At 46.2% G+C, this 26312-nt stretch overlaps 2 protein-coding genes across 3 annotated transcripts; one reads left to right on the forward strand and one right to left on the reverse strand.

Annotated features, from left to right (window-relative positions):
- Positions 1–719: 719 nt before the first annotated feature.
- mul1 (mitochondrial E3 ubiquitin protein ligase 1) lies at positions 720–4683 on the reverse strand. The gene is made up of 5 exons (XM_084479210.1): positions 4620–4683; positions 3485–3675; positions 3300–3387; positions 3042–3162; positions 720–2720 (listed from the first exon to the last, which is right to left on the reverse strand). The coding sequence occupies exons 2-5, from the start codon at positions 3602–3604 to the stop codon at positions 1991–1993; spliced, it is 1059 nt and encodes a 352-aa protein (XP_084335336.1). The 5' UTR covers positions 3605–3675; positions 4620–4683; the 3' UTR covers positions 720–1990.
- A 5856-nt stretch (positions 4684–10539) lies between these two features.
- On the forward strand, positions 10540–11625 carry fam43b (family with sequence similarity 43 member B; the record flags this gene model as incomplete). Of its 2 annotated transcripts, XM_084479604.1 has the most annotated exons (2): positions 10540–11388; positions 11464–11625. In XM_084479604.1, the coding sequence occupies 2 exons, from the start codon at positions 10540–10542 to the stop codon at positions 11623–11625; spliced, it is 1011 nt and encodes a 336-aa protein (XP_084335730.1). The 2 variants fall into 2 exon arrangements, with proteins under 2 accessions (XP_084335730.1, XP_084335729.1); XM_084479603.1 differs by having other exon boundaries at positions 10540–11625.
- Positions 11626–26312: the final 14687 nt, after the last annotated feature.

Consider the following 26312-nt stretch of genomic DNA (forward strand, 5'->3'; position numbering starts at 1 on the left):
TGTGTGTGTGTGTGTGTGTGTATGTGTGTTTGTTCTTTTGAATGTCTTCGATAGCCTTTGTAAAGCATTTCAATTCAAAACGGACGAGTGCTTGACAAACGTCTTTCATGATGCACACACAGACTCGTGCGAGAAAAAGCCCTAAAAGCAACACACCAGGCAAGACTGGATGCAAGCCTTTATGTTTCCATGGTGTTGTAGGGGCTGCTTCTCTGTTGAGCTAATAGCCTGTAAGAGCCTCTGAAAAGGTGGTGGTGGTGGTGGTGGTGGTGGTGGTGGTGGTGTTGGGGCAGGGCGGCTGAAGCATGTGCTCAGACCTTTCATCCCTGTAACATATCCGGACACCTTTTTGCAGTATTCTATCAATGTTGATGAGTGGGTATGAAAAGCAACCAATCAGGCAGGAAAATGGTGTGGGTTGCGAGGACAGAGAGGGCAGAGTAGAGAAAATTAACCTAGCTTGAACACGACTGCTTTTCTTTATTTAATAACTAACTGCTGGTTCGCCTGGTTGATTTCCAGACCAGAGGTTTAATCACAATGCATGTTTGCCTGTGAAAGGCACATATTATGATTTACATAATTTGAAGTTTTTATAGAAAGAGTTGACCAACACACAATATTAAATGAAAACACTTCAGACAACTCTTTTCTTTGGTAAGTTTTATCAGACATGGAAAATGTGATTTGTAAATATAAAGCATTCAATGTGATTTTGCGTCATTATAGAGTATTGGTGACTGATGCCTGCCAACCATTTAGAATGTCAAACAGTTGGCCAGTTTATATTTATCCAGGAAAATAAACAGTTTACGTCTTACTTCATAAAGGCAACAGACAGCAGGATGTTGTCGCTTGACAACAAGGTAATCAAATCTTATGTTTTCAACATTGCTCTATTAAGGGACGCAGAGATAACAACCCAACAGTCCTACAGTCCTCTGCTAGCGTCACTTGTTATTTTCAACTGTATTTGAGCCCTAATCACACTAAATGGAACACACGACCAACATCTGAATCCACACATGAAAACCCCCATTATTGCCATAATCGAGAAATTTGCAGTAAAAGCATGTGAACTTGGAGTGGTGTTCTGAAATGACACTGAGCAGTGTAAAACTAATACTTTCAGTGAGAAGATAGGAGCAAATGTAACTTCATAGCAGGATCTGAAAGGAAAAGCCAGTGGCATTTTTTGATTAGTCTCTGCTTCAGTAATGAGACGGCTGCTGGCAGGGGCCCATCTTTTGTTGTATACACAGTATGTGTGTATGTGTTGTGTGTGTATATATATATATATATATATACACACACACACACAATTATTTGTCAATATGAATACGATGTCCTGATGCAGATGGTATGAAGTAATAAATATACTTCAATACAATGACCTTGTCTTTAATGAGGTTTCAGTGGTGACAATGAAAAATGAAAAACACACAGACATGTCCTGGAGAAGGTGTTAAAGCCCATCTATCCTTGCTTGAATGACAGACCGAAGCCTCTCCCTCTTGCCTCTGTAGATAATGCTTGCACACCAAGGAATTGACAAATCCAATCAACCCTTTTCCTAGAGGTGTCATTGTGAGACATTGAATCACAGGTGTGGCTCATCATGGTACTGCTCTTTTGATGTACCAGGGCACATGTAGTGTATTTATCTTCATTAGTTTAGTGTAGTACTTAATAATAATAAATAAAACGAGCAGACCCAATATTCGTACTAAGAGCGAGACCATTGTTTGTCCTGATGAAACCTAGCCTCGTGAGACCATCCTGGTCTTGCAGGTTCACATTCTTCTCTGAATCGCAAATCTGAATGTCAAGACAGGTCTCCCGAGGCCACATCTACACAAGTGATCACATCTTATCTTTCTCAGCCGCCAACTGAAATCCTAGTCATGACAACTCGGCTACGGATATGATGGTTCCCTGCTTGGATAACTGTTTATTTGTTGATGAACAATGTATTAAGGTTCACGTATCATTAGCTGTTGTAAAGTGGCACCACTCTGTCTATGGGAGCCCTGCAGATGGGGCACCTCTTGGGCTGGGGCAGGGCCAGGTAGCAGGGCCCGCAGGCGCACACGTGGCCGCAGTCAAGGAAGACACAGGAGCGCTCCCGGCTCAGGCACACGGTGCAGGCGGCCGGCGACACCGCCCCCTCGTCCAGGTCCAGCTCCTGCATGCGCCTCCTCTGCTGCTCCTTGAACTCCCGCAGGATGCTCCTCTCCTCGCGGACGCGCCGGTGCTGCTCGTAGCGCCGCCACAGGAGCAGGAGGAGCAGGGAGCAGGCTGCCGCGCCGAACGCCAGCGTCAGCAGCCGCCACAGGCGCACGCCGCTCTCCTGCTTGCTCAGCAGGGACTGGTGGTCCAGCCGGCTGAGGAAGTAGGGCAGGCCCTGCTTGGGGGGCTGCAGCTTCACCAGGTTGTGGTCCAGCACCAGCTCCCCCACCCCGGTCACGCTCTCGCCCAGCCGCAGCATCTCCTCCGTCTCGCGGATGCCCTTGGGCCGCTCGCCGCTGATGAAGTGGCCGATGACGTTGGAGAGGGACTGCACCGTGGGGTGGAAGTTCTCGTACACCGTCTCCAGGTCCAGCTCGGCCGAGTCCAGCGGGCGCACCACGCGCACAGCGGCATCGACCGCCTGGTCGTGACTCACCAGGTCGAAGGGGACCGTGTTGGTGCGCTGGTGGATCAGCTTCTCTGTGTCATTCCTGTGTGGGATGGGACAGCCGTGGTGTGTTAAGATAAGTAACGTTCCTCACAATTTATTCCAAGACACAATTATTATTCAACATTTTCATTATTATTATTACAGAAGCTAAAAGAACAGTGCAAAATAAACTTCAAATATTCAAATAAGATGAAGAATACAAATTTGATCAATGCCTAAACAGCTCAAAACAGTACAGTATAGTGCACAACACACACACACACACACACACACACACACACACACACACACACACACACACACACACACACACACACACACACACACACACACACACACACACACACACACACACACTTACCAGATATGCGTGGTGCGATTCCATACCATCTTCTTCTCCTTCAGGGTCAGCCTCTCAATAACTCCCTTGCAGTTGTCAACAAACTGGCTGCTTAGCGATTCCTTCACGGATTTCACAACACCTAAGATACAGGACATATAAATGAAGCAACGGAAAATGGCAGCAAAGCTGAAATTCTAAACCGTCATCATAACACATGCAACCACATCTTTGTAATATTGAGCCACTAGGATAAAAGTGAAGTTGTGGTTAACATACCTTCTACTACAGCATATGGGACACATCTTCCAGGGATGTCAGAAAGGTACTTTTTCAAATCTTGGTCAATGGGGACCTTTTTGGCTTCCTGCATTTAAAACAGATTAAATCAATACTGGTTGGACACCTTTGCCACTGATATGCAGAATGTGTTGACATTTGGCTGAGGCTGTTGTGCTGTTGACCTTTAATCTGGCCACTGTCGTAGCCCGCTTCCTGTAAACAGAGTAGAAGAAGGCGGTAAGGGCCGAGCTGGTAGCCAGCAGCACAACCTGGACTGTGGAGGGCTTCCCGTTGGAGTCCATGTTGTGTTCTTCTGCCAGTGATTGGCAGCTTCCTGCACCTTCCAGCACCGGGGAAATAAACAAACCAGGAGCTGAAGAGACAGAGAGATGGATAAGAGCAATGTTTTTCAACCTGTGGTATGCGAAGGTAGTGCATGTGCTACGTTGGGTTTTACTTTTTTTAAATATACAAATTTACAATAATATAAAAAAATCTTCAAGATATGTTCAATTCAATTAATGCTAAATATTAGTTCAGTTATTATTTTCCAAAAATATTATTTCATTTATGTTTTGTGTTCATTTGTCTGATGAACAAACACAGTGGGAGCATAAACAGTGTTGCAGTGTTCTTCCCACTTAAATCCATGGCCATGATTTTCCTGCAGTGGTAATTGTGTATAAAGGGGGAACTGGCACTGGCACACAGGTCCACAAAAAGTTCTGATGACTGAGTGACAGCCTACTTAAGTGAAAGTTTGGGAACCACTAAGAGCTCACTAATGTCGTCGAGTTAGGGCTTGTCAGTTCACGAGCTTCAACCAATTGACATGCGAGAAGGTGCATGGAAGAAGGTGCATAGACACAAAGTGCATAGATATACGGACGTATTGTTACTATTATTCTAAATAGTCTCCAGATATATTACATCAGGGAACAACCAGAAGGTGAATGACCATAAGGAGATGACATTGAGGTAGATACTACCACACCACTGTGTCATTGTTGAAACACCTCTCTCTCAACCACTAGCGTTACAGACTACTGTTAGCGACCATGGTAAACAGGGTATATTAGTATATACTAACATAGTTACTTATATGACTATGACGGTGAACGACAGGCTTATCAGGTTTAAACATCCTCTGTATCAGCTCTATCGATACACGTCCGCATTGTGTTAGCAGGTTTAGCTTCGGCTAACCTGTCAAAAGATGGCCATTGAATTACAATATGTAAAGGCTAAGTGACTAAAGTCCCCAGTGAAATGTCACCATGAACAGACAAAATGTATTTGTTTTCCCAGCTTACTCACCCCTTTCTCAAAGAGGACAAGCTGCTAAATAGAAAGTTAACGCTACAGCAACACAACAAGGAAACGTATTTCCATAAATATGCCTGCATTGCTTTAATGTACCAGCAGGTGTCAGCATGCAGCTGGTCATGGATGGCCGGTCCTCTCTTGAAGCAAAACGAATATTCTAATTTGACCATTTGGTGATATAATTGGAAAATAAAAAATATATATTATTTATTTTAACTGATTATTTTGTGAATAACAAAAAGTACTCTGGAATTTCACCAAAGACCTTTAATATTAAACTGTAGGCTAATCTCTAAATTAACCTTTAAAGGTTTTAAATAATCAATGATTGATGTGATCACAACAGCATTTGACAGTAAAAAAGGTTGTTGCCATAATCAGACACGGATATAATCTTACTTGACATGTAAATGAGCATCAGGGTCATTGACCTGACGGTAAAAGGTGTGGATGACCTTTTAAAGTCACTTTCCGCTAACTTCTCATCATCGTCCTCATTCTGCATGATCTATTCAAAATGTCTCTGTCTCGTTATGTGTCTGACAGACAGAGAGAAATTGAGACGGCAGATGGAGGGAAGTGAGGAGAGGGGGACGCCAGATGCGCTCACGTCAAAGCAGAATTAGTTGAGGAGAAAGACGATAGGATTTGAGTGTTTGATGTAGACGTGTGCTCCCAACATCTATCACACAAGTTCCAGTCCCCACAGCCACTAGCCAGGTCCTCTTTGAACAGCCAAACACAAACAATTCCGTCACCCAGACAAATTATTTTATTTAGACTATTTAGTATCCTTTTATCCGATGAATCACAAAAATAGAATACAATAGATATTGTACGTATTGTGGCTATAAGTGTGGTTTATAATTTGAATGAACCATGAAAAATACAGATGATATTCCAATGTCATATAATAACCGCTCGATTCAATTTTTTATTGTGGATTTCTTCAATGAGTAGGGCATACTCAAATCAAGGTCATATGAGTGAAAGTTCTTTCAATAATATTATTATTTGGTATTTATATGAGGAATACATTTCTGTAACATTTTAGGATGATGAAAATCAAAGGAAATGGTTTCCCCCTAAAACAAATCCAGCCCTTATAAAATAATAAGCACTTTTCCTTCACTCCTCTTACTGTATTGCAAAGAGTCACGCAATCCCCACACAAGAACACATCTCCCCCAAACTCAAAATCCCATTACGTGCCAAAAACCACCACCTTCTTAAAGAGGAGCCGGCACAGGCTGGCACCGCTGGGTCTGCAGCTCTGCCTTTGAGGATTACCACACAAAGAACTGAATGAATAATGAATAAAACTCTTTTGGCATATTTTCTTAACACCTCTCATGTTCTTTCTTCTCAGAGTGGGAAATGCGTGGCATGCGGCGCATACATCTGGAGACACAAACGTCAAGAGTGGTTTGTTATGCGGGACCAACCGGAGCTTCTCCCTTCCCCTGCTCTAAGGTACAGTGTGAAGTGAAGGGACCTGATGGTCCCTGGATGGATCCTGCTCATGATTAGAAGGACCGGGAGTCTCTTTTATCTCGAGTGGGGCTGCGCCCGCCTGCTTCATTACGCTGTGATCCATTGGAGCGGTGCACTGCGCTCAGCCAACAGGGAATTCACCATCCCTCAAATGAGGCTTTATTGATCTCTTGGCCTGGAAGCTTTACTCTCAGTACTCTAGATAGTCGCGCCCGCTGTTTTAGGCAATGTAGGTATGCTTTTAGAGACAATGTTACTGTATTGCAAAGAATCAAGTTGACATGGTATATTGATTGTGTAGTGTAGAGATTGGGTAGAGCTCCACGGGTCTTCCTGAGTTCGTACGACTCAGACACTATTTGTCAACATCAACATCTATCAACACGGGTCCTTGTAGACATTCCAAAAAAGAAAAAGTAAAGAGATCGTGTCTAGCTCCACATTAAGACCGTCAGTAGCTAGAGACAACGTCATGAGGTCGTGATGTCACTTAATGTGACACTATTAGCATTGTTAACTAATGAAAGCATGTAAACCAACAAAAGAAGAATATATATATATTTGTATATTTATAATAAAAATGCTACTTAGAAAGGTGATCATTACAGTAGGTACAGTGTAGATAGAGCACATATAATGTAGGTTATAGGACAATGCGTCAATGAGTCAAACCACAAACAAAGTTTACGACGTGTGCTGTAATCCCGTTGCCAGATTTGTATCATGGGGTTTTCTGGGAAACCTTGTAAGGCCTGTCAGAAATCCGATGAACAGTGAGCAGGTGAAGCACTGTCAGTCCAAAGACCCTAATTTCTCAGCTCTGCTGCTGCTGCCTGGAAACACAGCCCTAAATCAGTCATCTGAGAAGCCCCTCTCTCCGCCAGACCCCTCTCATTGATTGCCCCGTATTTGATCAGTCTAGGATGATGAAGTGAGAGAGAGAGAAAGCCCAATTCAATTAAGCCGCATTTCCCTGGACAGGAATATGTGCTGTAGTCCTCTATCCTTCCCTGGATACAAATAGGGCTTTTCTCGAGCAAAGTGAGAGACCCTTTTCACAGAGGTGTCATCGTAGGACAAACACAGGTGTCGCTCAAACACTAATTATGGGTGTAAATTGTCGATTGGGGAACAGTTAAAGGGGTTGGTTTTGAGGTGAGTGATACGTGCGACACACATCAGAGAGACTAGACTATAAAGAGATGCTGTGCTTGTATCCACACGCTGCATGTGGAGGTTGATAACAGAAAGATGCGTCATACCTCTGAGAGACGGCAGCAGAAAGACGAAGATACAGAAAGGCAAATTAGGGGATGGGAGTAGAGAAAACAAGGTAAGGCTGAGTACAAGTAGAGCCTGTGGTGTTTGGGAATCTTCCAATTATGCCTCCTGACTGTAAACAAAGACAGACTGTGGTCAAATCACGTGCTGTTGGAGAGCAGGCATGGCTGAAGCTCTGTAACCAGGAATGCCAACCTAAAAAACATTTGGCATGATAACATGATAACATGACAACAAGATGAATCTGCAATCAAATTTTGTATTTGCTCTGGCATATGCGTCTGGCTCCCCTCCCGCTCGACAAATTCCCTGCAGACCTGCCCGGGTCAGGCCGATCACAATCGGTTATCTAATATGTGTCGGGTTTGATACCATGATTGTACAGAGGAGCACACTTTAGGAGTGCCATTGAGGTCATTTTTTAACAACCAAGATGGCTGTCACTGATGCGTCACTGATTCATTGTTATGATGGTTCTTTGTTTGTCCAATAGCGTCCAGGGGCATTTTGGTGTAATGTAATGGGAGTTGCAGACTAATACGCATTTGAAAATGGTCAGGCGATGGCACGCTAAGCATGCTATGAAATCATCAACACAATGTGAACATTGTGCTGTCTCCATTAATATTGTAAGCAAATGTGTCACAAGGCGTAGTATTTCTTTATTTACAGACCTGTCTTCCTTGCAAACAAAAATACATATTCAATGTTATAAATTAAGATTGATTTTTTATTTCAGAACCATATTAATCACATATGACATATATTATTTTATATAATAACGGCTTTTTGCAATTGCCTAACCCAGTCATACTCCATTTTTATTCATTATTTATTTAATTGCACAAATCTAATTTTTTAAACTCCATTATACCTCATTGCTAGATATGAGGGAGATATTAATATTCTACTCCTCACTCTTGTTACTGCAACAACACAATCTCAGTGGGCAGCAAATTCAAATTGAGTCATATTCATTCTCATCCCCCCGCCCCTCCCCTCACTCACCCCCATACAAGAAAGAAATGGCAACAGAAGGATTGCATTCATGAACTCTGATTTAAAACATTCATTCTCCCCATATGGTCGTAACACAGGGAATATACTGCGGGACAACTTGGGAGCCTTGAAATGTAACCCGCGGGGTCAGAGTCGATCGCTGTTTAGATATATCTGCTCTTTTTATTACAGCAGCCTTCCTGTGATAGGACGCCAGCCCAGGAGTCGGAGGGGTCCATTGAGAACAAACAGCCATCCATCCATCACTATAAAGGTCAACATCCTCATGGATCGTTTCAACGCCACGCGCCCCAGGGGCGTGTTCGTTTTAAACGCCAAGAGAGACACAGCGAGAGAGCCGGGGGGAGGGGGGGGGTCTCATTTGATTAATGAAATCCTAACAATTTAGAAAAGGCTGTCTCGGAAATACTCAGTGGATCATAGGGGTGTTGTTTTGGTGTTCGTTGGAATCCAGATGGTATCCTGAATCCAACCCACGCTGTAATCAATGAGACTATGAGTGAGTGGTCTTATCACTTATCTCAGAGTAAATATTGTTACTCATAGGGGGAGGAACACACTGTTTCTGCTGCCTTTTCATCTGTTAGACGTCGTCTGACAGGCCGTAAATTGCACACTGCAACCTTCTCTGATTATCCATATGGTGTACAGATAAGAAGAAGAAAAAAGCCATGTCTCTCCATGTTTGTCCTTAATCAAGTAGGCTGGCAGAGGGACGCGTCGACATAGGGCTAACTCGAGACTCAGACTCGTTCATCATCATAGTGAGGTGTTCAAATCTCACAGGGCTCGTGTTCAAATCTCACAGGGCTACTCTGAGTCCCTATTGTCTGCAGGAGCAGAAAAGGAGACACTTTTCTACCCTGGTGCTGCTCACCTCTCCTATGCCCAGGACTTGTTCCAGTACAAGCTTTATTTAAGGGAACAGATACTTATTTTACCTACAATGATGCATTACAGCAAAATGCTAACAAAAATGTCTTTACCCAATGTGAAACATTGGCTCCATTTACATGAGATGAAAAACGTCTCTTTGGATCGCCAGTTCAATCGTGTTTCCCATTGCTCTGAGAGCCGACATTCATTTATATTTTTGACCATGCAGAACCGTGGTAACATTCTGTAGTTTTGTAATTGCTCCCTGGCGGAGCACCAACATAATACAGTGATTACATCATTTATCCTCGACTGACTAAGCCCTCAGATCCATCCGCTCAGGAACAAATTTGTGTTTTAGAATGCTATGGATCTTCACTTAAGTGATGATTTTCCAAACCATGGATAACGGTGGATGAATGGGACGGTGGGTTCTGTCATATAAAACAAAAGCCTTTTTGTATCACTGAACAGTATTCAATTTGCATCAGTACCATCAAAACAATCCCCTTGGAATCATGTAAAATAATCTCCTTAATGTCTTGTACACAACACGAGATGAGCAGAGCCTCGCCTCAGACTAACAACGCGCATTCCAATTAAGTCATCGTCACAGGGCAGAGGTAATTAGTGACACTCTGCCCCAAACGTATCTCACCTTCAGGTCACAAACTGTTACCGGGAGAGTGGGTCCCTCGGGAGCAGCAGACCCTGAGTTAAAGACGGGGAGGTGTAGCCGTAGCGCTCGATATCTCAGTGTGAACCGAGCGTGGAACAGCAAAACCTTTGGTGGGGAGCCATTTGGAAGCAAAACAAGAGAAGCGGGGTTTAGGAGGGGGGCGGGGCTCGGGGGCAGTGAAGTGGGGGGGGGGTAGTAGCAGGCTGAGTGTGTTGCACTGATCAGCACTCTGCGAGGCAGACAGCGCAAGAGAAAGAGGAGGAGGAGGAGGAGGAGGAGGAAGGAGGAGCGAGAGTTGGAGCAGCCCCGGCTGATCAGCGCTCTGCTCTCAGTCTCTCAGTCGCTCATCACTGCTGGGAAAAGCTGCTTCTCTTTATATTTCTCTACCGTTTTTTTCCTCAACTCTCCCACACACACACACACACGCGCACACACACGCAGACACCCACACTCTGGCTCTGATTATACCGGCTGTTGATTCTCTTTTATAATCGGACGAGTCACGGACGTGCGGTGAGGGGGGCGGGGGGGTCTTCGGTCCCTCCAACTACTTCCGGCGCCATGTTACCCTGGAGAAGGAGCAAGTTTGTTCTGGTGGAGGAACAGGCCAAGAGCAAAGCCAAGAGCCTAGGGGGCGCTGGTCTCACCTACCACTCCATCCTCAGCTCCCTGCTGCACTCCTGCCCCGATCTCCTGCCGGACTTTCCCCTGAACTGGGTGAGCAGCCTGTTCCAGACCAAGCGGCAGAAGGTGGAGCTCAACAAGGAGGAGCCCGTGTACAACGCGCGCTACCTGGGCAGCGTGGTCACCATCACGGCCAAGGGCAGCGGCTGCACCCAGGAGGCGGTGGGCAAGATCTGGACCAGGAGCAACTACGGCGAGCAGAGCCTGAAGATGAGGCTGACGGTGGGGCCGCAGGGCTTGCGCATGAGCCCCGACAAGAAGAAGAAGCCCACGCACGTCTACTCCCTGGACAGGATCACCTGCTGTGCCGCCGACCCCTGCAGGCCCAAGATCCTGGCCTGGGTCTACCGGCACCAGGTCAAGAACATGGCGGTGGTGCTGCGATGCCATGCCGTGCTGCTCAGCCGGTCGGAGAAGGCCCGCAGCATCGCCCGCAGCCTGGACCGCAACGCCACCGCCGCCTTCGGCGAGTTCAAGCGGCTGAAGCGCCAGAGCGACTTCCGGCACCGGCAGCAGCTGCTGCTGGGGGAGGACGCCGTGCCGCTGATGCCCCTCCGGAGGCTCCTGAATGGGCAGTGCCACTACAGGCCCACTGCCGACAGCCCCGCAGGCAGCTCAGCCCGCCTCCCCCCCATTGTGGAGGAGGAGGAGGAGGAGGAGGAGGGGGAGCTGCAGGAAGAAGATCAGGACCAGAGGGCAAAGGAGGATGAGGAGGAGGAGGGGGAGGTGGAGGAGCTGGAGGATGAAGATCAGGATCAAAGGGAGAAGGGGAAGAAAAAGGAGGAAGTGAGGGAACTTCAGGGCCATATGGGGAAGCATAGGGTTTTAACCACCAGCAGGGATCCCACTCAGCTGCTGTCGGAGCTGGCGCTGGGAGACATCGCCGGGCTGGAGGACTGCCAGATCAACTTTGTCAACAACCGCAACAACAATACCTTCACCTTCATCACCTCCCTGGTGTGAGTAGCAGTGTGGAGTTAAAAAACAGAAAAAAAAGGATTCAAATTTCCACATTACAAAAAAAACCTATTCCTCTCCTGTTCTCTTTCCTCTTTGCTCTCCTCTCTTTATTTCACCAGTGCCCACTACACTGGCTCCCTCCACGTCCGTCCACATCATGTGAAGGGTTACCGGAAACTTCCCCTCCTGTTACGTACCCAGTGAGGGGAGACAGACAAAAGCAGCATCTCTGTTTGGGAGCACTGTTATTGCTGACGGATGGGCCAAGGCGTTCTGGTGTGCTATCACTGAATGTTTACAATGAGCATAAGGGAGATGCTAACGCTGTAGCACAATGACAAAACAGCGATTGTTTTTACAGAGGGCTGACCACGGCGGTACAGAGGAGCACCGTGACCTCGGCGATGCAGCGCTTGGGTATCGATCTGCACCCCACAAGCCGAACAATATTTCCTAGTGCTTGTGCGGCTCAGTATTCGTGGGAGTATGACTCGAGTTTATGCAGTAATGACGAGCAGGGACACTTTTGGACGGAGTTGAAATATTTTTGTCGTCAGGGAGGTTGGTTTGTAAATGTGTGCCCTTCAGTTTTTTTAATGTACGTAGTCAGTGGTTGTTGATTGCGGTTGACCTTTTTCAATGAATCCAATAAAGGAAACAAGTAGTATAGGGTCTTATACTACCAGATGAGGCTATAATTTAGGAAGCAAGCCATTGATTTGACATGTTTATTGCCATCATTTGTTTGGGTTGTCCTTGTAATTAATGCATGAGAAGTCAGCCGCTACCTTCAAAGCTTTCCCTGCTGGCATTTGGTCATTTTGTATGTAATATCTTTGATATTTGGCTTTCCAAAACTAAACACTGTGATTTGTTTTTGACCAGACCAGACATTCTATTCAAATATATAATAAAACAAGATAATGTTTTATATATTTATTTAGATATATAATTTAGTCAGTTATATCATCAATCAGTCTGCCAAAATAACCAAATATACCAAAAGAGCAGTTCATCACCTAGCGCCCTCTCTCTGTTGGCTCTCAGCTCTCCATTTTTGTTTTTAAATTTACACCCTTGCAAAAATGCTGAGTAATTCTTACAATTTAATAGAAGCCAATGTTTTTAATATGACTTATTACTGATTAAGTGTTGATGCAACTGTTTAAAGATGCATTGTGATTGCAATGAGACAAATCTATTTCAATATATATTTTCTATGAAGTATAAATAAATACTACATTCTCTTAAAAATATATTTTTGTTCACTCTTTGGTTATTTTGTTAAAATGCTAATCTTGCCTTTTAAAGACGGAATGAAAATAAGTTCCAAACTTCTCAGGCCATGAACAGTTCACAGAACATCCTTCATCACAAAGATTGCTTCTCTTATCTTTTCTTGTCGTAATTTGTATTATCTTGCCACCAGAGAATATTCAAGATATGGGGACCGCATTGTTGAGTCCCGCCTAATTTGATAGTGATGTGATCATGGATAAATTTCTCCAGGCCACGGTATTGGCCTCTCAGCCCTTTACCCAAAGAACCGCCATTAATCAGTGGGCCCAAGTCCAGGAACCAGACAGAAATCACTGCCTTGGCTCGGGCCTTCGGCAGGCAGCTTCTTACTCAACCAGCTGATTTAACACCAGGTACAGACCCAAGACGTTGGCACGCCATCAACCATTCAACTGATGGCCGTGTGACTCACGGGATATCTGATCGGTTTCTATGAAGCGTTTGTCCAATGTTGCATTTTTCCAAATCACTTTCCTTTTTGTGACCATTAGCAACTGCTGAATATGTGTTGCTGTTGATAGGGCAGAACACAAAATCAGTTAAATTTACTGAGGTTGAAAATGCTGAGGTAGACGGGTCCCCAGGGAAACTTCCAACTGGAACCCATTTGATCGATTTCTTCTTTTTCCTGAATAAACCACTTGTGAAAAGAGCCTTGTTCTGAGATGTCCCCCTATAGATTACCAGAGAATCCCCCCTTTGTTTCCGGCCACAAATCAGCTCACAGCAGCAGGTCCTAAGGGGCTCTGCACCACCAGCCCCAGCCTCTCTGGGCCCTGTATCATCCAACCCCGTCTTCCCTCTTTTAATCCTCTGTGAGATGCTCCCCTCCTTCCCAGCTCATGCTAAAGCATCAACCATCAACAACAAGATTACACCGCAACAACAACCGTCCTGCAAGATTAGCCAGCTCACATCCATGCTGAGAGTTACTGATGCTGTTTGCAGCAAGGCGTCATATCAGACACGGAGTAAACATTATGGTAATGCCGAGCGAGTGGCTTAACGGAGGCGACCAGCGAAAAGGGTTTAATGTTAACACAGTTTTTCGTCAGCCGAGCGGAGGAACAGGCAGATGGCAGATGGCAGGGACAAGGTGAACGCCTGCCCACATCCCCGCTTCCTTCCAGCCCAGCTCCCTGTGGCGGGCCCCAGCTCCCCGTGGCGGGCCCCGGCTCCGAGCCAGCCTCTAGAGGGACAGGGGGCTTTCAGCCTGAACATGATGAGGGGCTGGGGTGGGGGTCTGTACTGTATGTTGGTTCATGTGAGGTGGTGCTCAGTGGTGTGTGTGAGTGTTGTGGTGGTTGTTTTTTCCGAGATCAAGAGATGTTTTGTAAGCACGCGCAGGGACGTGCACATGCACGCACGCACATACGCACACGCACATACACACACAGCCAATAAGTGACAGCCGATCACATCTATGGCGGAGCAGAACCGAATATAATATTCTCCAGCAGTTGGCGGGGGGAGGGATTGGTGCTCTTGTGTGAAGAGAGAAGTAGTGTAGAAAGGAATAGAGAGTGAGAGTTGAGGACAAATATTTTGGACGAATAAAGTATAAAAAATATATGTCTTTTTTATATTGAGCACTGCTACAATATAAACAAGTCCAGTTTTTACAGTTGATTAAAACCACATACCTACAGTCAACAGTCTGGTTTTCATGACCATGTTTAATAATAAACAATGAGAGTAGTCTATTCCATGGGGATGGTATCAAAGTGAGGGTTCATTGTTATGTGAGAGGGTTAAGTTATCCCGGCGTCTTCCTGTTAAGTTCCTTCACGCCAGCTCCAACACCCACACTTCCCAGAAGACTGCCCAACATTTCTGTGCGTATAAGTTATTCATGAAAACCAGAGCTTTGTTACGGCCATCAAACTTTGATGCCGCTATCCGATCCTGTAAGCATTGCCAGCAACAGCGGGAAAAAGAGATTCCGAGATCAAAACAATGCGATTTTTGGGTTGGGTTGTTGTTTATGGGCTGCATTGTCAGGCATCGAGAGACACAATGTGAAAAATATGTTTGTGGTGTCGTTTTCTCCTCCTCCTTCCTTCTTCTGATGGATCCTCGCTGCCGGGGAACAAACCACGTGTCTACATTTATTAAAGTGAAGAAATGGGTTCGTGCATGGCGGGAAGATGGTTTCTTAAATAATAATTCCCTCTTAAATCTTTAATGAAATCCTTCCGTTGTAATTTTCTCCCCTTCCTTTTCCCCCCCCCCCCCCCCCCCCGTGCTGACGCCGCCCACATCCTGACCTTAAGAGGAGGAGAAGCCAAAGAAGCAAGAAATGCACTCCATCACACACCTGTGAATGTGTGTGAGGAGGAGGGAGGTCCGGGCTACACCTTAATCCTCCCCAGACATTAAGGAGCGACATTAAGGTGTCTGGCCTTAATGAGACCACCCCCCCAGGCTACGAAATTACCTCATTTACACAGCATTCGGCACAAGCATTCGGCGGGCATCATTTATCGGGAAAGTGACGCCCGCTTGCATCACCACAACGTCGTTCGATGGGCCTAACGAATCGAAATGTAGGTTTGAGTTCCCAAAGTCATCGGTAATGTCTGTTAAGTGGACCGGCCGGCACTGTGTGTCATCATGTGTGTATTTCTGTGTGCGTCCCCTCGTGTGTGTGTGTCAGCCTCCTCGCTGCGATCGCTGTGATCCAGTTACGCTGTTAGTTCTTTTTTGGTATAGTGTATCAAGTTCATCTCACACATCGATTACGTAACTAGACTGCTGTGGTTTCATTCTGGCAACCCAATACGTGGAAAATAGCACACTTGATTCACTTATGAATCTACAGAATGCAACAGGGTGAGGGCCACAGCCTCAAGAGCAATCGAAAATAACCATGGGTCTGGGTCAAGGCTAACTTCATGACTAACACAATACCAGACCAATTCAGAGCCTTTTGTCGTTCATCAGAGCCAGCGCTGCGGAAACAATAAGCACCTTCGGCTCTTACATAACTCACAGACAGCAGGGAGGCCATTTGCTACAATTAGAGTCTGATATGCTGCTATTAGCAGTACCTAACCCTCTTTATTCAACTTGGCTGTCCACATCATGTTCTGGCGACATTTGACAAGACGTAAGGTATTGAAGGTTTCTGCCAGACTGGGTTTTTTTTTTGGACTTAGCAATTGAAGTCCAAATAGTCAGGCTGTTGTACGACGACCTACGATCTGGTGGAATGAAAACGGAGAGCGCTATCACCCAACTCTCTTTCTTACACAAACATACACACACACACGCATGCATGCAAACGCCAACACACACACACACACACACACACCATAAACACACACACACACACACCATCCACACAAACATGGCCCTTGCACAGAAACATATGCTTGTGCACACTCACAACATCCCAAAATGAAACTGGGTCAGGTCACAACAAGAAGGCAAAAGGCAGAGAGAGAGAGAGAGAGAGAGAGAGAGAGAGAGATTGTACAGGCGGTCGAGTCATTACAAGACCGCCTTAAGCCCTCTTCCTGAAGCTCCACCAGAAGGGGCCGTGAGGTGAGGGGCCACGGTGAGAGCAAAGAGGAGTTGACGGAGCCCGGGCGGACATGTGACACGAGAGGTCTGGCACCTGGCATGGGGACACAGGGCCGCTGAGTCAGCAGCGCCATCGCCGCTGAGCCCCCGGATAACCTCGGAACGGAACAATACACACAGCCCTGGACCGCGGCCACACGCAATTATTTTGCCCGAGCAGAGAATGGGGAACGGCCGGTCTGTCACGAGGACAACTTTTTTGTTGCTGTGTCATCGCCGGATGAGCACAGAGCACGGCGAGTTTGGTGCTAAATGAATCGCTACAGCATACGTTACGGGCTGCCAGTTCGTAGCGGGGGGTGGGGGGGGGGGGGGGTTAGTAGTTCGGCGCCAGGGCCATTTTGGGTCTTTTCATCATGGCCCTGATGACGCTCTCTTAGAGCCCAAGCCCAGGGTTCCTATCCGTTTAGGGGCAACAGCAGGAAGTCATTACCGGTCCTTCTGAACTCCATGGGGGACTGCAGCTGTTCAGTGAGTCATCATACAGGACGCGCTGCTATAAACTATTTGGCAGATTACACGTGTTAGTCATCCCCTCATTTTGGGGCAGAAGAGGCCGACTCTGTGAGATTTGCTTTGCTGAATGTCATTATTTGGAGTGACTGTGCGTTTCTCTCTAGGTCTCTTCAGAGCGCTCTTGTTCTTCTGTTGGTCTCACTCGTTCACTAACTGCTTTTCACTCCCTCGCTCATTCACTCGCTCTGCCATTGTTTTAAACTCACTCCTTTATTTTCATTCACTCAGTTACGAGCACAATCATTGCTTGTTTCATACACTCGTCTTCTCTTTAATTCACTCTCTCACTCACTCACTCACTGCTTTTCACCCACTCACTGTTTTTCCCCTGACTCATCCGGCCACTCATTTACTCTCATACTGCTTTTCCATCACTCTTTCAGTGCCCTTCACTCAGCTCACTGGCATAGCTCTGTGGCCCATGAGTAAGGGTGAGTGCTGGTGAATGAGTGCCTCTATTTCCCCAGCTGTCTCCCCCACTGGGTGACGAACACCGAGAGCAAATCGGAGTCTGACATGCGTCGGGGAGAAATATTGATGTGGGCTCCAGAAGCCCCATACACACACACACACACACACACACACACACACACACACACACACACACACACACACACACACACACACACACACACACACACACACACACACACACACACACACAGACATATACACACACACATACACCCCCCCCCCCACACACACACACAGACATATACACACACACACACACACACACACACACACACACACACGCATACGCCCACCCACCCACCCACACACGCATACACCCACCCACCCACCCACACACGCATACACCCACCCATACACACACACACACACTGAGACATACAAACACACACACACCCACACACACACACAACTCTGAGACATATACACACACATGCACAGACATAGACACACACATACACACACACACACACACACACACACACACACACTCTGAGACAGACACACACAAACACACACATACACTCACACAAACAACGCACGCACACACCCATGCGTGTGTACACACACATGCACACACAATCCCAAGTGCCGCGGTGCTAATTATTGTCACTATCCAGCATCATGTCATGTGGCTTTCTGCTTGCTTTGGTAACACTGGGAGGATTCGGCTGAGAAAACAGACCTCAGCCATCAGCCCATTCCTCTGGGGATCTTGACGTGTGTAATGCATGTTGACAACCGTCTTTACCTGGTGGTTACACTGGAGAGAAACACTGTATAATGTGGACTATTTTCAGACCAGCTATAAAAACAGTAAAACCTGAATACTTCTGAATGAAACAGGAGAGCTTAAAGTAAATCTACTGCCAAAGGTGCAAAACCCATCGCTTCAATGCATCAGTGTCAAATAACTAATTTGCCCTCACTCAACGGTTCCAATGTCCTCCACATGACGGAAACGATGTCAAACATAGAAACTCACATAAGAGTCGTCTCACGGATGAGATGTCAGTGCGCGGAATGACTGTTAAGCACGGCGTGTCCACGGAGTGTCTTTCATTTAAGACACTTTGCTAAAGGACAGCCAGGTCAGGTTCTACCCCATAAGTTGTCAGTTCTAGACACCCCGTCCCCCGTCCCCCGTCCCCCATCCCCCGTCCCTCCCCCTCGACAGATAAAACAGATGCCACCCACGAGGGGATCCCACGCCTTGCCTTCACGTTCACATCTGAAGGTCTGTGCGTATTTGATGTTCTCTCTGAACGCTCTCCTTCGGTCAGTGTCAGTGTCTATACGCGCCGCGTCTGCAATAAGAATAAAACATGACAGAGTCGACTTGGAAAGAGGCGGCGACGGAGAACGACGCGGAACCGTATTGATCTCATCAACGGTGGTGTGAACTCGTTCAAAGACGTGTGAAGTCGTTGACGTGAAGAGCTTCTGACAGCCGTCTCTGCAGGCGGTTCTCCTCTGTCTGCCGCACTCGACTCCTCAGCCCTTTGATCGGACCAGAGGCCGAGCTGAACGTTTTCTCCCCTCTGTTCCAGACCCCATCCGCCTCTGTCTGCTACCAGGCATACTGCAAATCTGTTCCCGGGACAGGGTTTGCTCCTGGATTGATCTACCATGGCTAATCAAATCATAGGCCCAAAAAACACTGCACTCACTTACATAACAGCCGGCATTGGCCTGTCTGTTTCCTGTCAGTATACCGGCCCTCGGAACAACCAGAGTTAATGTTGTGCAGTCTGTAACTGTCGTACATGCAGTTGTCCGGAGACAGCGGAGCGAGAAGAAAACTCGCCCAATCGGTAGAAAATGTCTCCAATCTTGTTGTTGTGGCATTCCCACAGTCCCTTCAAAGAGGATAGGGCTGTGAAGCCATGTTCAATTACTGGCTCCATGTTGTGTTGAAGCCAGAGCGGAGCTCATATTATGGACGCATACTGTATGGGTAGATCTCCACTGGAATGACCTTCCAGCCCCACAGCTCTCCCTGCAGGACCCTGCAAGCCAGTGGAGCTATCGCTCGATGCTCACCGATCTGGATGACCCTGACCACAGACCCAGAGCACCGCCCCTCTGAACCCAACGGCAGTGACGATCACTAACTAATATTTATATTTAATATTTAACTAAAATATTTAGTTGGAGTTTGGAGTTTGGTTGTAGCTGGAGTTTGGTTGTTTGTGTGATCCGTGTAAAAACAAAGGATGAAAAGAAAAGATTGTGCTGCAGATAATCTTCACTGAATGAAGATTGCAGGGCGTGGTGAACATGAAGTAGGACAGGTCATGAGAGAGTTGGCCTAAAGCTTCTACTCTCATTCTGTGGTTGCCATGACGTACAGTATCTCACCTTCAGTATAAATATGAACAGGCTTGTAGGCTGCTGCCATTGTGGCGTATCAATTGTGGTACAGCCTGAATTGAGCCTTCATTTATTTATTTTCCAAGAAATACAGAAAACAAGACCATTCAGGAATCATATATTGAGGTCAGCCGCTGACGGCCATTACTGGAGGTCACTGGTAAAGCTGAGGGTCCAATCACACTTCGCTGGCAGCGCTTTCTCAAATGTCAAAGCAAAAAGAAGACAGTGGAAGACACCCGAAACCGCAGTCCTCTGCCATTGTTTTTTGTTTTTTTCCAGCGCTGTACAGCTTGCTGATGAAATTGTAATGATGCAGAGCAAAAACAATAACCCCTCCCCCACACACACACACACACACACACACACACACACACACACACACACACACACACACACACACACACACACACACACACACACACACACACACACACACACACACACCTTCCCGATCCCCTACATGGTGCTGGGTATGGGAGCCTAGCGGGATGTGCCGCTAACAAGGCATTTAACAAGAACCAAGGGGGGGGGGGGGGGGGGAGACACAGAGAACTTCAAAGATTACATTCATTACACATTCACATCTCCCTCGTCAAAGTCTGAGAGAAGTATACAGTATAATGTATTATACTGCTGCAGCATCTCTAGTGACTACACAATCATCCCTTGATGCAGTATGCTTTATTCATTCCAATGGGCAGAGGATTGCAAGAGGGCATATTACAGGTATCGGCCCGGCTAAATGTGTTTTTCATTACAAATGTTTCATCTGAATGTATCATTTGGATCGCAGTGGTCCACTCTCCCCCACTGTTGTTCTCCTCTGGCCTGCACCATGTGGTATCCCAGAATGCTGAGCTCTGTGTGTCGGACAGAGCTCAGTCTGTGTCCGTGGAGCTAGGGGGCCCCCAGTAATGTGTAGCTTGCAGGGGCAAATCTGTTGTTTTGATAGCAGCATTGCCACAACATTCTCCTGAAGTCAAGAAATGAAAGGAAAATGGATGCTCTGCAGATCAATGCTATGGATCCCTGGTAAACCTCTGGGCCAGATAGACGGAGGATAGCCTCTGGCGATAATAAGAGATATGTGGAGATCGTTTGGGCCATCATTGACCATGCTGTAAATTACATCTGGATTTGCTGGGGGCAGTATAGTGATCCCGAAACCAAGTAGAAGGGGAAGGAATCCAAGAAAGGGATTAACGATAGTATCTCTTCTTCACAGCATACGCTCTGCGTCTCACCTTTAGTCCCATGCACTTAACGATTCCATTTCACGCCCCTTCATTTCTTTAATATCCCACTTCAGGCATATGTGTGTGTGTGTGTGTGTGTGTGTGTGTGTGTGTGCACTTGTGACATGCTTAACCTACAAAATTAATTTCATGTCTAGAGATGTCGACAGGACCACTCCATTTTACATTACGAATGAATTATAAACTATCAGCAAACCAGTAGCCCATGTGATTCGGCCACTCTGGCCTCTGAACGAGTGAATTACAGCGTGTTGCACTACGACCAGGACATCACAAGTCATGTTATCACATCCTGGCAGGGTATAGGCCCGCCACCATCAACCACTACGACAGAGCCATTTGAATTTGCAGCATAGATCTGATGGACGCAGCCAGGTGAAGGGTGTGTGTGTGTGTGTGTGTGTGTGTGTGTGTGTGTGTGTGTGTGTGTGTGTGTGTGTGTGTGTGTGTGTGTGTGTGTGTGTGTGTGTGTGTGTGTGTGTGTGGAGATGATGGGAACCTTTTAAAGGGAGATTGCCTCGTAGCAGCGGTGGACATCACCAGGGGGACCTTACCTCCTCCACCTCCCTCCGCTCCTCTCTTCATCTGGCTATATTGGTACTGAGTGTAAAAACATGCTCCACTGCTTCCTATTTCCTCTATCCAGGATGCTGGAATTACGCACACCTGCCTGTCAGCTGTAAACTCTGGCCCCCCTCCCAGTAGAAGCAGCAGGCTCTCTTCTATTTGATTCCTCTGGCCCATTGATTCGACAGAGGCTGTATCAGGGGCTAGCAGCGGCATGTTAAGGATGAGCTAACCCCCCCCTCCCCCAAAGCTTTGGACAATGTGGCTGTCAAGATGCTCAGGATGCCAAGTCCTCTGAGTTAAACCTGCTCTCAGAGTAAGGGAATCTCTCTCTCTCTCTCTCTCTCTCTCTCTCTCTCTCTCTCTCTCTCTCTCTCTCTCTCTCTCTCTCTCTCTCTCTCTCTCTCTCTCTCTCTCTCTCTCTCTCTCTCTCTCTCTCTCTCTCTCTCTCTCTCTGCCATCAATTTAATTAAGCATGCATCTTTTCCAAGACAACAGTATTCCCATGCAATGGCTTGTTCTGGCCATGTGGCTTGGAAAGCCACTGGGACATGAAGGAGTGAGATACCAAGCCCTTTAGATCACACAGCAATTGACTTTGTAAGATGGACGGATAACATGAGACCTTCGGCAGAATCAAAATGAAAGAGTTCCTCACACACAGCGTATCACCTCCTCTCACCCTCGCCACACCACGACATGACACTCTCTCATGGATAACCGTCTATGAATAGTTGATCATGCTCCCCGGTCAGCGCCATCATTAGCGTCCGGGCGGTGTCACAGTAACGTGTCCACTTCAAGGTTCAACGGTCAACGGTTCACTGCCCAAAGGGAGGAAATATCCAGTATCCTCTCATTATCCTGTCAGTGAGGTACCACATTTCAGCAAACTGTCACGAGACAGTTGTCAGTGTTGTGCATGAACTAGTTCATTGAACAAGTTTATTTTTCTATGAACTTTGAACTGAACGTAACATATTTTTAACTAAAGAACTTGAAGTAGTTCAGATTTTGTGACATTCTGAATTGATGCTTAGGTCCAGATGACATGTTTATTAAATAGTTACTGCCTTAGTTGTGATGAATGAAACAGGTGTACAAATAATATCCACAACAATTTGAGATTGTAGTGATGGGCAGCAGGTAATGGAGAGGATTCATTTTAAAATATAAGCACAGAATACTCCAACAGTTTTTCTTTGGTTTCTAAAAAAACTGTTAATGAACTGAACATGAACTGAGTTCAAAACTGAATTGGTGAACTATGAACGTGAATTTATTCATTTTCTTTTGTATGAACTGAACTTTGAACTAGTCAATGTGAAGTGTGAACTTGCACAACACTGACAGTTGTATGACCTGAGAAAAAACTTTAATCTGTCAATGGAGAGGAAACTACAGGAAGAATCTGGTAGATGTGTGTTCAAGGTTCAAGGTTCAAGGAACATTTCATTGCCATATAGTGTAAAACACAATTGGAATTTTTTACAGCCAGTTAAGCATGAATGTGGCAGACAGACAAGACATATAGGACAAGACATGACAAAGCAGAAAAAAGTGCAAACAAAGTGCAAACAGTGCATTCAGTCCGTGTGGTGTATTTAGCTAGCTTTCGTTGAGCAGCCTGGCGGCCGTAGGGAGAAAGCTCAGGCGATGCCGGGATATGCTCCCTTTCTGCCGAAAGGGAGAATATTACACATGGCAAAACCTGGATGTAAGGGGTCTGCCATCAGGGAGGGTAGAGAGGTGCCGATCACCCTCTCAGCTGAGCGGATCACCCGAAGCAGCTTGGCCTTGTCCTTGGCTGCTGCAGCAGGGAACCATGTGATTATTGCTTGTGTGATGATGGATTTGATGATGGAAGTGTAAAACCGGATTAGTATTGACCTGGGCAGCCTGAATTTTTTCAGCTGCCGTAGAAAGAACAGCCACTTGTGGGCCTTTTTCATGAGGGCCATGATGATGGTCATGATGATGGTCATGAGGGTCATGGCCATGATGATGGCCATGACCCCCATTTGAGGTCGCGGGAGATGGTCAGCCCAAGGAAGCGGCAGGACTCCACAGTGGTCACTGGGGTGTCCCCCAGCAAGGTGGGAGGGGGTGGAGCTGCACTCCTCCTGAAATCCACCACCATTTCCACTGTCTGTGGAAATGTGTGTGTCCCCAAGGACAAGGGAAGACGCCTATAATTCAAAAAGGGTGTTATAAATACCAGCACGTGGCCATGTTTGTGTTCTGTAAATTAACTGATACCGCCTTAAGCGTGCAAGATGTCATATTTCTATTGGACGGCCAGGATGTGTTTTTGCCAAAAGTTGTGTTATTTTGTTCCTGAGATCTTGCAAGGTCTTAATAAGATAATTTGTATTTGAATCTTTGTATTCAAGATTCAAAACCTGACATTAACAGGGTTATAAATATATCCGTACATAGATCACTCCAGTGGCATATTGTCTTTCCAAAGAAAGACATCCATTTTCTACTGCTAGATAAATCACAAATAAATCACAAAGACAAACCATGTAATTACATATAAATATATCATAGCAGTTTTCCCTTGCTGCACTTGCTCCTCCGACACCAGGACACACGTTGATGGTAATTAAACTTAATAAAAATTGCACTCAGAACAGTGCTCTACTGGGGTGTGTGTGTGGTGGTGGCTTTTTTTATGTGCATTGATTTCCCAATGCACCACAGGTGTGCAGCCTCACAGTAATCAGTCCGACTCGGGCCAGGTGAGGCTACTTTAACCAGCCATCATGCACACACACACTCCACATATATATAAATATACATACAAAATAATGACTGAAATAGCTGAAAGGCCTGGGGCAGAGGCACCCATATATCGCTTGGAATAGCCCGAGCTCAGTCACTGCGGACCCATGGTTATAGAGCTAGAGGCTTAAGGCCGAATTCTACTTCATGACGCCGGTGACACCGGCGTAGCTAGCACAGCCCATCGCCGTAGATTAGACCCAGCTTCGTCTTTTGTGCTTCATTTTCTGGTTCATTAGAGAAAGATAAGGAGGTTTGCCTCTACGTTCATTGTGACATCTTCAAATTCAAAAGCATTTGAAAAAGTGACTCATGGTGAAAGACGCTCAATCACTGACACGGATCCCTGAAGGTTCACCGTATCGCTGGGGCGGCTACTGCGTACCTATCATATTCTTTGACCAGCTGCCAAGCCCAAGGGCCTGGGAAGACTGAGTGTAGCCCTGGCTGCCAGAGGAGCCGGTGTATTAGCACATGTAGAATAGCATGGGTAAGCAGGGACGCATGGAATATCAGTTGATTGCATGTAGTCTTCAGTAGTTAATGTGTCTTTGTAGGATTGCTGAACCTTTCTGTCACGCCTTGACTCAGGGACAGGGACTCAGAAGCAAACTCAGGAGACGGCAGTATGTTTTAACCAAAAACGCTTTACTAGAAAAATGTAACAAAACACGCTCTCATGGAGGATACAAAACTATAACAAAAAGTGCTCACTAAGGAGGTTACAAAACACAAATAAATGCAGAAAGTATCTGGGCTCAAAAAACTGGCAAACACTGAGGGTTGAAAATACCCATGGGACGCAAGACGAACTGACATTATACAAATGGAAACAAGAGCTATTTATACATGAGGGAGGGGAACACAGGTGAGATGAATCAGGGACCGGGGAGGCAATCACAGTGGAGGAAGTCAAGTGCCTGAAACGAGAGGGAAAAGGGAACTACAAAATAAAACAGGAAGTGAACGACAAGACTAGCCATGAGTGATTTTAACTTGACATGAAAGTGCTCAACAGAATTAACAAATTTTGCGTGACATGACACTTTCATTGCTTTAAGATTTAAAATTTATTTATTATTTATTTATTTATTATTTATTTATTTATTATTTGCATCACTCGATGCAAAAAAAGAGCAGTTCTCTTTTACACGGTTGTTTGTTTTCAGACGACATGATGTGAACTGCCGTTTTTGCAGCATGTAGGGCAGAACGCGGTCGCACACACACAACACTGCTGTGCCCAAAGTGACGGGGAATATTTAGCCTTGTTAGCAGAAAGTGGCTGATGCAGTGCAGCAGATGAGTAATGGCTTGTCCCTCTACGCAGATAAACAGGCAGCGGTGCTGCCGAGGTTCCAGATAGGAACAGGAACGCACTCCACCTCACCTCGGGTGACCTCACGCTGCCTGCTCTCAAGCTGCTGCACCCACACACACCTCATGGTCCATGGTGGAGTTCAGGTACGTGGTGTTCTGTGCGTGGATTCTGATGTTAGGAGTTAGGTACCATTGTGTTGTTTTGTTTGTATGGGGGATGGTGGCACATCTCAATCTGAAATCAAGCCAACCTGAACACAACTGAGTTCTGCCCTCAACTGCCTGGGGACCTGGGTGTGGGTGTGGGTGCGGGTGTACATGTATGTGTATGCTTGTGCGTGTGCATATGTGTGTAAGCATTTGTGTGTGTGTGTGTGTGTGTGTGTGTGTGTGCATGTTGACATTTGAGGCCATTTTCCTCAGGTAAGGCAGACCACTCCAGCTGCTCTCTGACAGCGTCCAGGGAGATTGAGGAGGAAAGCTAGATGATATTTTCTTTCTTTCTAGGATCCA

The sequence above is a fragment of the Micromesistius poutassou genome (assembly GCF_964030765.1).
Source record: "Micromesistius poutassou genome assembly, chromosome: 15".
NCBI classification, from domain to species: Eukaryota; Metazoa; Chordata; class Actinopteri; order Gadiformes; family Gadidae; genus Micromesistius; species Micromesistius poutassou.